We start from the raw sequence: 16,574 nt of genomic DNA, 5'->3' as shown, positions 1-16,574 counted from the left end.
AATTTGGCAAGTTGATACAGAATGCTTTTGCTACTGTCTCTAAGGTATACAGGGGTAGCTGAGGGAAAGCAAATGATGCATGGCATCCTTTTCTGGCATAGCAAGGTGAGGAATTAAATTATTATTATTATTATTATTATTATTATCACATGTGTATGAGGCATTTTGGGGTGGCAAGGAGGGAGGATGCAGATATGGCGTTAGATTGCATTTTGGGTTTGAAAACAGGGCCAAGGGAAGATCCATAACCTGCAGTGACCCAAATACCCACAACACACACACACACAGTTTTTAAATTTGACAAAATATGTGCATACTGGTGCCTGTTTTTTTTTTTTTTAAAGGAGAGGAAGCGGGAAATCACCCATCCGGTTGCTCAATTGCTGTAAGAAACGTCACCCTTGACAACAGCAAAGGAGCCTTTTTTAAAACCAGTTCGGCAAATGAGAACTCTCCCCATAGCTGCATTGCATTCAGGGTTAAATTACCCTGAGGTAAATAGTGGGCACTTGCTTCCAGAGAGATTTGGGGGGAGGACATCCGGATCTACCCAGTTCCATCCAGCGCAAACAGCTCAGTATGAATGGCGCCCTAATCAAATTTGCAGATGATCCCAAATACTAGGGAGGGGAGTAGCTAATACTCCAGAGGGCAGGAACATAATTCAAAATGACCTTAATGGATACTAAACTGAGGCAGAAAAAATGAAATGCACAAACATAGGGAGGGTGATTCCTGTCTTGAAAGTAGTAAACGAAAAAAGGATCTAGGGGTCTTTATGAGTCAACACTGTGATGCAACAGCCAAAAAGTCAATGTAATTCTGGGCTGCATCAACAAAAGTATCGAGTCCAAATGGAGGGAAGTGGTAGTGCCACTCTGTTCTGCTTTGGTCAGACCTAACCTGGAATACTATGTTATTTCTGGGCACCACAGTTTAAGGAAGATATTGACAAGCTGGGACATGTCCAAAGGAGAGCAACCATGATGATCAAAGGTCTAAAAATCAAGCCTTATAAGGAATGACTCAGAAAGATGGGTATGTTTAGCCTGGATAAAATAAGAATGAGAAGTAGCATGATAACTAACTTTAAATATCTGAAGGGATGTCATGTAGGAAGGGGTGAGCTTGTTTTCTGCTGCTCCAGAGATGGGAACTTGAACCAATAGATTCAAATTACAAGAAAATTGATTCTACCAAAAACATTAAGAAGAACTTTTTAAAAACTGTAAGAACTATTAAACAGTGTAATATGGGAACATTGTGGACTCTCCATCACCGGAGGACTGTAAACAAGAAGTTGGATGGGAATCTTCAGGATTGCTTTAGTTGTGAACAACATGGCCCATATGGTCTTTTCCAGCTCTTTGATTCTAAGACTCATTCTTGAGGAGTATTGGGATTTGTATTTAGAATTCTCTGCTGCTAAAAAGCTCTAGTGTCTCACCAAACTACAAACCCCTGGATTCCACTGGATGAAACCATGGCAGTTTAAGTGCTGAGTGCTTTAATTGTGTAGTGTGAAAGAAGCAACCGTCATTTCCTAGATATTGCTACTTGAACATAGTTAAGTACAAGTTAGAAACTGTCTAATTTAATTTGTACAGCATCCGTTTATTTGTATTACTAACTGACTTGATGGAACAATTCATTTTTTGAAATGGATATGCACAGAGCAGAACAAACTTGGCAGAGAGATGCCTGAGTCCCATATGGATCTGAAAGCCTTATTTGATGCTCTATTACTGTGTTTTGATAAGTGGTCCAAAGAAGTCACCTTCAAATTTCATTAAACACAATTATTGGTCTTCATATATATGACACCTATCCCTTTTCAAATTAAAAATATCCCTCCAGAAAGAAGGGCATGCATGAATACAAAAATAATTTGGCCCCCATAGTATCTGATTTTTCACCTCTACTGTCTGGAAACCTGGTCCTTTGGAACAGACTTTTGGAGCATATTGAAATTCCTTCTGGGCCAGGTGCTTGTGGAAATAGTCATGCAGCCAGTGGAAGGATCATATAAATAGTTCCAGAATCTGGGTAAAATCTGCCTAATCTAATCCAGAACCAACATACACACATATCTTGGTGTCCATTCAAGTAGCAGAATACATCTAGCAGCTACAGCAGTTACTAGGGTGATAATTGTGCAGGTTTCCAGATGTTCTTGAACTGCAATCCCTTAGTAGTGCTTATGAGGCTAGGGTTATGGGAATTGCAGTTCAACTACATCCAGAGGGCTGCATGAGTCCTCTACCTGTGCTAGGGTTTGCCTCCAGCAACACCTTACATATAGCCACATACATATTTTGGGGCAAAGCAAACAGGCATGAAGGAGCAGCCTCTGGCTGCTCTGCCCATGATTGTCCGGGGACAGTGGTGACCAGATGGCTCGCTCTCAAAGCGGGTTCCTGCTGCAGTCCCAAATGGGCCGCTGGCAAGGAGCAGATTTTCACTGCTCCTTTTACTGGCGGCTTTGGGCCACCTTAGGTAGCCTTGGACAACTTCTGGCCAAGTTGGAAACATGCGTCATCTGCACACCATGCCCCTGAAGTAGCCAGAAGCCACTCTTTTTGGCCCATCTGTTTTCGACCTTTGTTGGCTCTCTTTCCTTGCTGTCTTTTTGTCAGCAAATGAATTCTATTCTAGTAGGCAGTTGGGAACTGATAGTTTTCGATAATGGGTTTTCTTTCTGGAAAGATAAATGAGACAAGTTATTAACATCAAATTTTCAAGATTACAAAAGAATAAAAATAAGGCTTCAGGAAATTAAGAGAAGCTGAGGCTATTTATTGTTGATGCAATTCAATAATGAAGTAGATTGACCAGAAAGAGGATATGGTCAGGTCAGACAGACACTGTAAGATGAAAATATTGCAAACTAGAGAGGAAAGGAACTGGATTTAATTTTATTGAATGATAAAAAAGTTATGATGGATGGTAATGATTACATAAAGTGGAGTAGAAGTAATGTCAAGATATTATATATGTGTGGTAATGTTAATAAGATAGAAAACAAATTTTAAAAATTATTTTAAAAAGATAATGGGTTTTCTGTTTTAGTGCTGTACTATGTTTAATCTGTGCTTTTAAATTAACGGTTTTAATCCTAGAGACGTTATCTTAATCTTAACTTTTTATAAGTTTTCAGCTATATGTGCTTTTATTTGTATTTTCTTTTTCATTCTGTATCCACCTGATAGGGAAAATGTGAGATATAAATGATGGTTTGATATGGGGAAATCAGGCAACAACACACTTTTAAGCCACACCATCAAATCCATAGCCCAACACAAGTATTTATCCCAATGTAAAACTAACTCCTCTTACTTTTGCCTAGATAGCACCAGTCATATGTCAGTGCTGCACATGAGTGGTTTTTCTTTGGATACATTACTCTAGGTCAGATGAGGACAACTGTGGAAGGTTAGGGGAGCACATTAAGCCTCTCACAGAGTTTACACAACTGTATTGCACCCACTCATGCAACAAAAAAGGTATTTTTTGTCCCCAACACCCTCTAGGGACATGGGAATATTCTTACCATGTTTTGGGGCCTTTCTGGGCCATTTTAGGCTCACGAGAGGCATTTTTAAAATTCTTCCTTCTTCTCCACTAGCAAAGTGAGAGGCCCATCTTTGGAAGTCTCCTCACTGTGATGGCTTGAGCATCCAGTGTTCATGCTCCAGTAGCAGTAAAGGGAGAAAGGGGCATGATGGAGATGGATCGAGAGAGCCCCTTGGGATCCATAGTCTCCTTATTCCTCTAACATGTCCCCCCATGGATGAAACTACATCAGCCCTGGATTTGTGGTATTAGATTCCCCACTAATGATGATGATGATGATGTATAACACCTTTTCAAAAAGGGACGGTTAGAAGATATACAATAAAAAAACAAATGATAAAACACAATACTATTAAATGGTAAAATACTAAAATAACATACTAATATGCTAAAAACAAACAACAAAATCCATCTCAGCCACCTTAGGCCTGCTCATCAACTTAATCTGGTGAATTGAAAAGGATGGTCTTCAACCTGTTAGGAAGGATCGAATTGGGGGAATTTAATTAGCTCAAATTTACGAGAGGCATGTCCTAACAATGCACGCAGCGGATCGTGTCCCTATGTGTATACCAGAGGTCATCTAGTCCAACCCCAAGAAACAGAGACTCAAAGTGTCAATGAGTTGTAATTAAAATATAAACATTTATTAAAGCCACACAACAAAAGGGATCACACACGCACACACATTCAATACTAAGGCAAGGGAGGGGGAGAGTTTTGGAGTAAAGGAGAAAGGATAGAGGCACCGTTTGAATAATTACCTTAGGAGTCTTCTCCAAGCGACGGATGTGAGGGATGGTGGATGGTGAAACACGGCCGCGGGGAACGGGGAGAGCAAGTGGCGACTGTGGTGGCTAGGAGCTGAGTTCCAGCGGGAAAAGCTAACAAGAGGCCTGAGAGACAGTGAGCTTTGGCTTAGCTCGAGTGATTTCAGCGGAGCCCAGGGCTCAAGGTTCGTAAGCTCGGAGCGAGGCGGTCTACAAGCAAGGAATGAGGTTTGGAACTTCAGCTCGACAAGCCCAAGGAGGGCAGGAATCTAGGTCCTATTTATACTGCAAAACATATCCTCAGGCTATGGCTACCTGGTGAACAAAGGTCTTGATGGCTATCTTTTGTCTAAGCTGAAACTTACACAATGGATAGACAAAGAAGAGGTCTGACACTTTTCAGGGGAAGACAGATATCTAGATGGCAGAGTTCTTTAAGACAATCACTCACTCATTAGGAGAGAGGCTACTTCTATTGTCCTCTTCTCTTTGGGCAGCCGGCGAAACTTGTAGGGCAACTCCCAAAACTGCCCGCTGAAAGGTTTGCATTTTACCTTTTTTTCCTATGACCAAGCCTAGCAACCTTGCTGGCTACGTGGTCGGCTCACTTTTAGAGTAATGGCGGCTTGCGATGGGGTCAGTCAGGGTCATGATTTTTGATCGCTTGGCACCCAAAAATTATATAAAACCAAACTCGGTAACAAACCCTTTATGAAACTGGGTCCTCCTCCAATTGGAAGTGCAAAGGAAGTCTGTTCCATAAACACAAGAGATCCTGAAAGGATTGCAGCCTTGACTGAGCAGTATGTGTTGGTGGAACTGCCAACAATCCTTTGTCAGCAGATCTTAAAATTTCTAGATGTTACATACTATGCTAGCCGAGCTGGGGGAGGTTAAAGCACAGGGCCTTAAATACTAGGGCCAAAAGCTTATACTGAGCTTTGGCCCAAACTGGTAGCCAGTGAAGGGATCTACTAGACATGTGAGTATTTGGGGAGATTTAAGACAATCCGAACAGCTTTGTTCTGGATTAAAACCAGAAGGGTAAGAGAGCAATGGGAACCAACGGAACAGGAGAAGCAAAGAAAGTAATGTGGTGAGGAGGGGGCAGGATGGAAAACTTCACATGCACACATATTTCATCCTGGCCAGTATGAGTCCTGCAGGTATTAGAAATCACTGCTTCTTCATCACTTCCATAGGTTTGCTCTGCCTGTTGCAGAACTGCAGAACTCAAACAATGTATAACAGAGAAAATTTTAGAGCCCAGTCATTAGTCCACTAATGACACATTCTGGAGCGAGTGCATCCATCCTACAGACAATGAACAGACAATTTTGTCATTAATGCAAAACTTTTCCTTTATTACATTACAGACTATTTATCATCATTATATAATATAGCACAGATTTTACTCACAAATGTAATATATATTCAAAATATAGATCCTTTGCTTAAAAAAAAGAATCTTTTCAAAAAATCAGACTATACATCAAAGCTGAGGGAAGTATTTTTGACCTGATTTGTTGCCAGATTTCAAGTGTTATTCCAACACTGATTTTCTTAGTAAAAGAGAACTACAATGGCTAGTTGCAACTAGACTAGATCCACTCAGTCAATGGAATTTTCTTATCAAATTCCCAGTGGTTCAATGGCTCTACTCTAGGTGGTGCTAGCAATTGGGTTTAGGCCAAAGTATGGTAGTAAACAGATTTAGCAATTGGAAGACTTAAAAAACAAAGAGCCTGAAGGTTCAAACAGCACTAAAACTGCAACAAATCCATCCTAATCAAGACAGCTTGCAAACTCAATCTGTTTTAAAAATGCAGGAAGTTGCAATTCAGCTCCATCGAGTTCTCTCTTCAACATGTATAATACACATTTCCACCATTACTTTATACCTCTAGTTCATGGAAGGAACCTGAGGAATTCCAGATTAGATGAACTGCTGTAGTGATTTCCCTTTACCACTGGCCAAGGCCTGCTGGAGCTGATGGAAACTGAATATCAACATTTGGAGTGCCTGAGATCCCCCAGTCCTTGGAAATAACTGGAAAGATGCAGGAGCCATAATTACTAGAGCAAGTTGTTGGATTATGTTAAAAATAATTATGGAACTTTTTTTGGGGGGGGGGGGAATTAAGATTACAACTACAAGGCCTGAGGGAAACACCATCCACCCAATGCAGTATGAGATTTTTTAAAAGTGCATCATAACCATTCTTAACAAGGGCAGAATTGTTTTCTGCAAACCATATGAATAATCAACTGTACATTTTGGAATCCAGTTTCTGAACACCTGAAATTGGACTAAAAGGAACAAAATATGTTAATTCTGTATTTATCTATTTTAGCTTTCTACATTTAAAAAAAAACGGAATTAATTATGCAAACAGAAGAAACACCCTTTTGGATACCTTTCGTTTATTGCTTGATAACTAAGACATTGAAAATGCATCAGCCATGTCAGCTACAGGCTTATGTTCTATCCACAAAAGAGCGTCCACTGAATTTCATCATCTTGAAAACAGTACTTTCATTCAAAGAGGTTTAAGAATTCCCAGTTTATCTCCAAGCTTTCACTGATGGACAGTCAAGGTTACAACAACAGCAAGGCCTTTAACTTAGTCTTCAACAAACAAAACAAACTGCAGCATAACTATATGCATATTTACTTGGAAGGAGGTCACATTGTATCTAATGGGGCTTACTCCCAGGTAACCATACACAGCACTGCAACCTTAGCAATCTTCTTCCTTCTCTTGGCTCTCCAGGTCAGTTAAGAATGGACACAATAAGACCACTGCTCTATGCTTACCCTTTGCTGTAATTATTTTTATCCTAGATTAGTTGGTAATTAACTTAATGTAACCTTTCAAAGAGTATATGGTATATCTGCCTGCACAATTACTAACTCCAATAATTCTCCGGTATAATTGACTCTGATTCTATGAGTGTAGCCATACTAATTCTTTCTCTTTATTAAAAAAAAATTCCCATCAAAGATCTTAATACCATACTTTTCCAACAAAGTAGCAGGACAGTAGTAGAAAGAACATGACCCACCCACACTTTATACTTGTTATATTGTCTGTATTTGATACTGTTAAGCAGAAGCTCTGTTATAGATATTCAGCACCTTATTTCTAGTCAGTGGGAATTAGAAATCAAAGCGTTTTTCTTTATTACATGCTCCTTATGTTTTGTGGAACCAGAGAATAATCATTCAAGAAGACTGGGAATGCTGCTCTAGTACAGTCAGATTTGATTTATTGCTGTGTTAACTCTGTCCGAGTCTGTATGTGGGAGATCTGTAAAACTGGCAGGAGGAGCTGGAATGCATCTTGTATATAAGAGGCGCTGTTTGAAGCCTATAAATGAGAACAGAAGATAGTTATGCTGGAGCTTCCCTTTGCATACAGAGTACCTAGTAATCCTAGAAGTTGTCATTTCTTTAGCATTTGGTCACTTGAAACTGATCCTCTGAAGAGACTAATGTGGAATCATATAGCAAGTAAAGGATGAGTCTAGGCCTCAGCAGGAAACCACATACCACAGTCAATGAAATCTGTGCTAACCTAACCATCATCCTTCTGTTTCTGAGCAAGCTGTTTGCTTACTTTCAACTTTTCCCCTGTAATCTTGGATGAAATCTGATTTTTACTTTTAACCTAGGCTAATATTTTATAGGATAATTTAATACAGTCTCAATGTGTAGCTACAAAGATGTTTTTCAACGTTAGATCCTCCATGCTTTATCCAATCAAAACAAGATAGAACACAAACTTTTAGAAATGATATTTCAGACATAGATTTGCCATTATATAATATGATCCACACTTTGTAGCCTCAAAACAAAAGCCACATCAAATCAATACTTCAGCGTGTAATTCCCTCTTCATTCTCATTCATCATCCAGGCACCTCATACAAAGTCACAACTACTAAACAGCTACATTTGTACATATATTACAACTAACCTCCAAAAACACTCCAGTGATTAAAGGGTTAAGGATATCTGCCTTCTCTTCTATCTGTAAAAAGACCAGATATTATTTTAGATTTCATTTAAAAATTGAGCACACACTCAAAAAATCTTAAATGGAATTTGACCTCCAATCCTAAAAGTGATTCAATAACAGACTCATTGGTTTCGAGCAGTTCCAAATCCATCTTATAGCATTTAAATATGGAACTCTGAAGAAGAATTCCATGGCAAAGAGTGTACTTGTACACACTCTGCAATCAGAAACTCAGCTGAGATTTTAAAAGCAATAAAAAACAATAATAGCACATGTAACACCAAGAGAGGGTAAGCATGAGCCATGTCTATTGAAAAGGATAGTAGAAAAAAGGAAAAGGAGGTTCATAATATGCAATCTGTTCGATCTTCCAAAGGAAGAAAGGAAAGGAAAAAAAAAGCCAAGGAAGTACTTCTAGCATAGGAATGCACATCCTTGTAGCTCAGGGCCACCACCAGACCAGACACTCCCCAAATTTTATTTACTGTATTTACTTATTTATTTCTTTTTCCCAATATAGGGACTCAAGATGGCCCCCAAAGCTGAGAGGACCTCCTTCTGCTTTCCATACAGATGACCTAAATAGCTGGGCTGCAGTGGAGAAGTACTGAATTCTAAAATCCCTTGATTTCCTGGGTGGGTGCTGGAGATAATACCCAGGAATTCAGGCTCCACAATTGTGGCCTATATGCCCCTACTGACTTAAGATCCCACCCCTGTTGCTAAGAAGGCTGTACACCCTGCTCTACTGGGTACAGCATAAAAAGCCTAAATGTTCTAAATAGTTCCCATTGATTTTGTTGAATAGCAACTTCAAAAAGAATGACCACTTCAGCTCTTCTTTTTAAAACAGAAAGCCTCAGAAAGGGAAAAGTAAAAATGAGATTTAAATCTAAGATTCTGTTCAGCATCTTTACTAGAATAATCATGCTGGCTATACTCATGGTGAAATAGCAGCAGACATTAAAAGCTACAGGTACAGTGGATGAAAAAGAGAGGGAGGAGATTCCTTGCAGTCATCATCAGAAGCAGAAAGCAGCTGATTTCAAGCAGCCTGTTTCTCCAGTGCCAACCCTCTGGGGACAGGGTGTCCTTGAAGCCTACAGTGCTCTGACAACACTGGCTTGAAAAATCACCTGTCCATTTTGCAAGCCAACTTCTCCAGACTACTTTTAGCCTCAAGGGCTCTAAAACTGGCATTGTAGAAGTAAGTTGTTTGGAAGTGAAGCCTTCTCCCAACAATGAATCTGTCTTTTTTGGCTGCTGCACAACGCAGGTAAAAATTCACTACATTTGTATACCAAGTAGAATTTAAAATGCCACCTTTTCTTATCATGCGTTCCCAGTTGCATTATTCTGCTTTCACACAGTAACCCTTCAGCCTTGACATCTTACCCCTGCAGCTGTTAAACATGTAGCAAAGTCCTTGGAAAGAGATGACAGTTCTTTACACAGAACAATGGTCATTCTAGAAGAGAACAAACAGCATGTAGTAAAAAACAAACAAAAAAGCCCTTACAGGGGTGGAGTTTCCTATTTTTATTTAATGCTTTTCAATAAACAGCCACAAAAAAACTATTATTATCATCACCATATTTTGATTTATGTAACTTGTTTTTGTCAGAAAAAAAATAAAAGTAACTGTCACCTGAAAGCTTATAACTCTGTAAATCAAGGATAGGAATTGTACTTCAGGGCTGGGAAACTGCAGTACTGAAGTGTAGTTTCATAGTAACATCAGATGTGGCAACTGGGCAGTCCTTCAGAGGTTACTGGACAGTAACTCCCAGCATTCCTTACCATTGGCTATGCTGGATAGGGTTGTGGGGTCTTTCAGTGATATTTGGAAAGCTGTATCACCTGGAGACACCAGGCTAGTTGCCCCCTCCCCCAACTCACAGCACTGTAGCTCCTAGACAAATTAAAACTTCAGCAGGCAAGCTGCAGTTTTCTAGGAATTCTAGTCCCTACTGTAACATTTCCAAATTTTTCAGGCAACTACCTGGTACTAACTTGCCATTACGTCCTAGCCTAAAGTAAACAGAGAGTAAATGTACTACTTCAGCTACATGTATTTAGATTTAACTACAGTAGAGAGAATGGGAACCATATAGCTCTCCAGATGGTGTTGGACTAGAGCTTTCAACATTCCTGACCATTGGCTATGCTGGATGGGGCAGCTGAGACTTGCACTCCAACAACATCTGGAGAGTTGCATAATTCCTATTCCTCAAGCGGGATATGGAAAACCAATTTCTGTCACCCACTCACAACACGTTTGACAAATAAAAACCTGATAACAATATGAGTTCACCACCATGACCCACCCAACAAGTAATCTAAAATAGTTTGGTTTGGACTATATGTTAGAAGATCAAAGTGGCCAGGAATCAAACCGCCTTTACTGTGAAGAGAAGAGGAATATCTTTAATGATCTGTATATACTGTGCCTGGGATCACACCTCTATCTGCTTTAAGGCATCAGCCTGGAAGTCATTTTCAGATTTCCCACAATCCGCTATTTTGGGTGGTAAGAGACATAAGTGTGGCATCAACACAACAGACAGCCCTTGTCAAGAACCAAGTGGATCTCCTGGAATCACAAGCAAAGAAGCCCCATTTACCATGGGAATGGGGGATTTAGCCTTACCCATAGGAAATATTAGTAGTCTTATAGTTTTATTGCTATTTTTAATACTGTTGGGGTGTGGGGTTGTGATGTTTTTATCTGTTTTTATCCTTGTTGTACACCACTGTGATCCTTGGAACAGCGGTATAGAAATAAATTATTATTATTATTATTATTATTATTATTATTATTATTAAAAGATGGGCAAATCTCACAAGACACTCCTGTACAATATATATTAACTGATACTAGTGAGAAGCTGAGAAGAAGACTGCTTAGGAAATTTCTGGAAATCAAGAGTTGGAGGAAGAGAAGGAACCAGGAATTTATTAACTTCTTCCCTTCTTTTTCTAGGGAAGGGAAAGCCAGATGGGCCAAAGGGAAAGCCAGCAGCAGTGTCATTGTCCTGTCCCTCTTTGCACTGGTAGCAGCAGCCAGAAATCAAATGCAGTGTGAGATGTATCTCACACAATCAAAGGTGTCTCTTCAAAATCCCACCTATGCAGCATTTGTAGTTGTGCGCACACCAGTACTTTCACATTTTTTCTGTTCAGAAACTCTTCCCATATCAAACCTTACACAGCTGCCACAGAACCTCTGCACACTGCAGAAAGTGCTGGAAGCTTTTTGAAGACATGGATAGGTAACCTTTTTTTCCTGCAGAGGCCCACATTTACTCATATGAAATCTACTGGAGACAGCCTATTGGCAGTGCCTTCACCCCATCCCAATATTTTGTACAGTCTGAACAGACATGGCTGTACTTCACTGAGTGAAAGATGAGAATGACTTATCCATGACTGAGCATCACATATGGTTTGGCCCAGAATGTCTCTTGTTTATTCCAGAATTGTTAAGAGAAATTGTAGGGTTACATAGGACACAATTTACAATTTGAATCATGCACGGTAGAGCAGGCAGGGATCATCAGTCTTACTGTGAAAGGGCTTTGGCTCGGACTACAGCTAGCACTTCTTCTTTCTGACCATGAAGAAACAATGCAGCCGTTTTGTGGAACACTTCAATAGAATAGGCTGTCAATTCTGCCAGGCTTCTTATTGCAAATGTGTGAATATCCTGCAGAGTTTGAAAAAAATGTGAGTGTACAGGCTCAAATTTTTTTACATTAGCTGTATATCCAATTTTATCCCAAGGATTTCATGCACAGATTATAACTGCAAGGACAAAACAATGTGTTGTCATATCTCTGCACAGATTATGTAAGGATATCCACAGTTAGACTGTATTTCCAACATTCTTTTGGTTAATTTTATTACCTCAACTGATTTTTTACCCCCTTGGTTAGCATCCCCGGAGTCCACTTGCTGGTCTCCTTCATCCTGTTTTTCTTCTTTTGCAGTTTGCACTCCAAGGCTTTTAATCAATTCACATGCAGAGTTCCTTGCCTGTTTAAGAGGAAGCAGAGACACCAGTATACCACTGTATGGAGAATTATCTCATTTATATTGCACACAGAAGACATTAAAGTATACTTGGTGTAAACTATCACTGCCTTCTATCTGATAAGGAGAGAGTCAAAGACCTGCTGAATTTCACAATAAAGTTAATATCTTTGTACAAATAACTATCTTCCTCTAGATATTTAAGCCAGAGCTGAAATCCACACCTGAAAGAGGGAACTGTGTCCCCTTGGGATCAGTGGTCATGTTAGGAAATAAAATTATGTGAAGAAAGGGATGGTGTCTTGAGCTCTATTCTTATGATTCCAGCCCTCAGAAATCAAACTCTGCTTATATCTGCATTTTTCAGTTATGGGATCTGTTTCTTGCTTATGCCAGTGGAGTAATAAAACATTTGGAACTACCTTAACCATGTGAGACCTTCAACAAAATATTGCTGCATATAGTGCACCCTGTACAGAGTCCCAGCTACTCCATTCCTGTTTCCCTCACCTGGTTTACTATCCTCCCCCATCCCTCCTAATCAGTGAATGTTCTGTGCCTATTAAGCATGATACTTTGAGGTTTCTCCAACTTCCACACTCATGATTTCCACTCCCACCTCCCAAATACCTTTGGTACTCATGCAAGTCTGGTTGTGTCTCTTATATGAGAGGCTGATGTAATTCATAAGAGAGACAGCCTGAACACTGGAAACAGGAAATTAAATGCTAGGGAATAACATATTTGAATTGATTAGAGGCAAGCTGATGGATTGGGGTTTCAGCGTGAAGCTGTTGTGACTGTGGTGCTATTTGGATCTGAACTTTGTATTAATGATATTTTTAATCAATATTTTATCGTAAGTTTTACATTTTATTGTATGCCACCTTGAGAGTGTACTTGTGACTAATAAATATTTATTTTGAGTGTGCACACACAGACATGCTTTGAATACATGCCTTAGAACAGGACAAGTGATGACACTCAATTAAAAATGTTTAAAAGTATTATTTTTTAACACTAAACATGATAAGCATTGTAAATAAGAGCAGGCTTCCAAGAGGCATTTCCACCCCCCTTTCAGGTTACAGTGCCACTCAGTGGTTCTACAAATTATTGCAAGAGAGCATGGAAACATGGATGATATATTAGGTTCAAACAGAGGAAACCACTTCTACTGGAAGAATGTACTTAATCTATCTACCAGAGATGGCATGCTTTTTAGGTTTTGGTATATAGAACCTATGATGTGATCAACCAGTAAACCAAGAAATGAAATGCAGGACCTACAGGCTATGGCCTATTGAAACAGCATAATGTAACTGATAATGCTGATAATGCTGGGGCGTATAGAGGGTTAAGAGGAGGAAGATTCAAAGTATCTATCTTCCAACTTTCTCTTACTGTCCTCATAACCCTTTGCAAGGAGAGGATGCCATCTCCACTTTGTAACAACACCACAGATAATCCCAACAGTTGAGAAATGTTAAAAACTCACTTGGGTCAGTTTGGTTGGCTTTGTGGAGACATGTAGTTGGGAAGAGAGATCTGTTATTTCTTTTGCGAAGTCTTCCACATCTGAAAGCAATAGGAGACAGACTCTGAATGCTATATCTAGTCATAAAATCCGGGTAGTTAACGGTAGTTTGTGAGATGATGCACCTTGCTGTCCTGCTACAGACATTCTAGAAGGTATAGTACGACCAAGAGACCAAATCAGTCACCAGTAGTGTCTGTCTGTTCACACTATGCCATGTGAGGAAGATGCATCCTGTGAGTAAGCCACTCCTATATGGCCTAACAAACTGAAAAGATAATTCACTAGTAATACAAAAAAAGTCAACACTTTAAAAGATACTTACAGTATTTAAATAGATTTGTATATGCTTCAGCTCTCATGTCTGAAAAGCACTATCATCCTACAGTGGCACTGGCAGCATAGCATACCAAGAAAGCATCTAAAGCTAGAGGCTGCAACATAATGTCAGTTCATATCTTGCCTACAATTCTATGAAGAGTTGATTGTGTCTGTAACTTTTGGCTGATTCCTGCATGACATATTAGTACAGGCAGTTCAAATTAATACACATACTAGTACATGGACAGAATCCAATAAGTTGCTCTAAGCATGCTGAAGGACTTTTCCTGTTGCTGAAACTGCAGCTTCTTTCCTTATAGCACAGCAGAACCCTAACCCATGTCCATGAATAAGGTGTTCAAAAGCTTCACAGTTACAGCAAGGGCAGATGGGAACTGGAATATAAGCAATATCTAGTGGCCACATATTCCTTACCCATCTTATTTTCTAACTTCAACTCTACCTGTTGTTGCTGAGTGCCTTCAAGTTATTTTCAACTTATGGTGGCCCTTAGGCAAACCTATCATGGGGCTTTCTTGGCAGAATTTGTTCCGAGGTGGGGGGTTTTTCTTTGCCCTCCTCTGAAGCTGAAAGAGTGTGACTTGCCCAAGGTCATCCAGTGGGTTTCCATGGCTATACAGTGATCTGAATCCTGGTCTCCAGAAGCACAGTCCAACACTCAAATCCCTATACCATGCTGGCTCTTAATGGCCGGCTCTCTTTACATGAATTTCTTAGAATTTCTAAGAATCTTCCTGATATGATAGGATCAAACTCTCCTGTGGAATTATCCAGAACTTCTCCTGCACAGGTCAATGGGACTCTTCACATTGTCACTGCACAGCACCATTCACTGAAACTAAGGGTCACAGACACCCATGTACTAGAGAATCAGGCAGTGTCCAACTACAGAAGTACAAACAACAAAACCAGACATAACTTATAGGATCCAAAACAATGTACCCTATATACTCAAAAATAAGTCAATCTTGTGTGTAAGTTGAGACCAACTTCTGAAGCCAAAATTATGGGTACTGATATGACCCGTGGATAAGTCAAGGGTCTGACTTCAGGAGGCAGCCCAGCTGGGGACAGGCTGCAGGGTGATTAGTCACCCTTCCCAGCCTCTCCCCAGCTGGGTTTTCCCCCACAGAGGGAGACCAGCTGGGGAGAGGTTGCAGGGTGATCGGTTACCCTTCCCAGCCTCTCCCTAGCTGGGCTGTCCCTTGCAGAGGCAGCTCGGCTGGGGAATGGCTCGGGTCAAGTACTGTACTGACCCATGTATAGGTCAACCCAGGTTTTTTGGATCAATCTTTTGACCTAAATTTCTTGACTTGTGCATGAGTATATGTGGTAGTTGTTAAACTGGATCAGGAACATCTGGTCTCAATGGGTCACTCTGAGCATGAGCCAATCACTCTCACTGAAGTCAATGTACTTTGTAGGGTAGTTCTATATGGGGGGAAAACCCCACAAGTATTCTACCCTCAGCTTCTTGGAAGAAGGGCAGATCACAAATAAATGAGACATATGAATTCTAGTGATTGTTATCCATGCATTTATGGCCTCATCATCTTTCTAACCTGAAAAGAGTTAGAATTCCACAGAATACTCAATTAATCTCCAATGCTGTCCCATATTTCATGCAGATTCCAAAGAATAAACCACTATTAGAGATGGAATAATGGGTGGATGGCCTCATATGTCTCTTACAATCAGTTTTTTGTCCTTCATGTGCAGCTACAGTAACTGCAGTGCAAATCACAGAATAAATTAGTTTGCCATTCAGTTATTTTAAATGTCTGTTTTTACTTTGAAAGCTAGAATTCTCACAGTTACCTCTCTTTTCTTCCTCTTCATCATCACAAAATTCTGCTAAGGAAAATGCTTCTTTGAGCTGTTCCAACTCTGCCTTTAAAGTGTTTAACTCCTCTCCAGACAGCGAGCTTATAACCGACTTTACCTGATTGAAGGAAAGAAAGCCACAGAGAGAATTATAAACCCAGGAGTTTGTATTTGATGTGAAAAGTAAAGGTGGAAGCACTAATGACAGGCTGCCTAACAAAAGCAATCTTCTTTTTTTAAAGATGAACATAGTGTTTGCAGATACTCTCTTTTCTCCATCAGGGAATAAGAACATCAAACTTGTCATACTTCACAATTCCATTGATATTTTTTTAACTGCGATCAATTGCCTAGTGAGTCTGAACAACAAAGACTGAGAAACCTCTTATTTCAGACAGAGTACACTACACAAAGGGGAAAGAAACAGCAGGGGAGGGCAGGAGGCCATTTTCCTTGCTTCTACTGGTTTTCATTT

At 39.9% G+C, this 16,574-nt stretch overlaps 1 protein-coding gene across 2 annotated transcripts in view; it reads right to left on the bottom strand.

Moving 5' to 3' along the window:
• Nucleotides 1-6,750: 6,750 nt before the first annotated feature.
• Nucleotides 6,751-16,574, bottom strand: part of FAM114A2 (family with sequence similarity 114 member A2) — a 28,511-nt gene continuing 18,687 nt past the window's right edge. For both annotated transcript variants that reach the window (XM_089528068.1, XM_089528059.1), the window contains 7 exons: nt 16,094-16,217; nt 13,895-13,974; nt 12,271-12,399; nt 11,931-12,070; nt 9,760-9,832; nt 8,323-8,376; nt 6,751-7,714 (listed from right to left, as the gene is read on the bottom strand). In XM_089528068.1, the coding sequence (XP_089384194.1) occupies nt 7,613-7,714; nt 8,323-8,376; nt 9,760-9,832; nt 11,931-12,070; nt 12,271-12,399; nt 13,895-13,974; nt 16,094-16,217 (702 nt within the window). In that variant the 3' untranslated portion in view covers nt 6,751-7,612. The remainder of the gene's footprint in view (nt 7,715-8,322; nt 8,377-9,759; nt 9,833-11,930; nt 12,071-12,270; nt 12,400-13,894; nt 13,975-16,093; nt 16,218-16,574) is intronic.

Source organism: Sceloporus occidentalis, unplaced genomic scaffold (genome assembly GCF_023333645.1).
Source record: "Sceloporus occidentalis isolate IW3139 unplaced genomic scaffold, rSceOcc1.0.p SCAF_1, whole genome shotgun sequence".
NCBI classification, from domain to species: domain Eukaryota; kingdom Metazoa; phylum Chordata; class Lepidosauria; order Squamata; family Phrynosomatidae; genus Sceloporus; species Sceloporus occidentalis.
The sequence above is the reverse complement of the archived record's forward strand: the minus strand, read 5'-3'. Positions and strand labels throughout refer to the sequence as shown.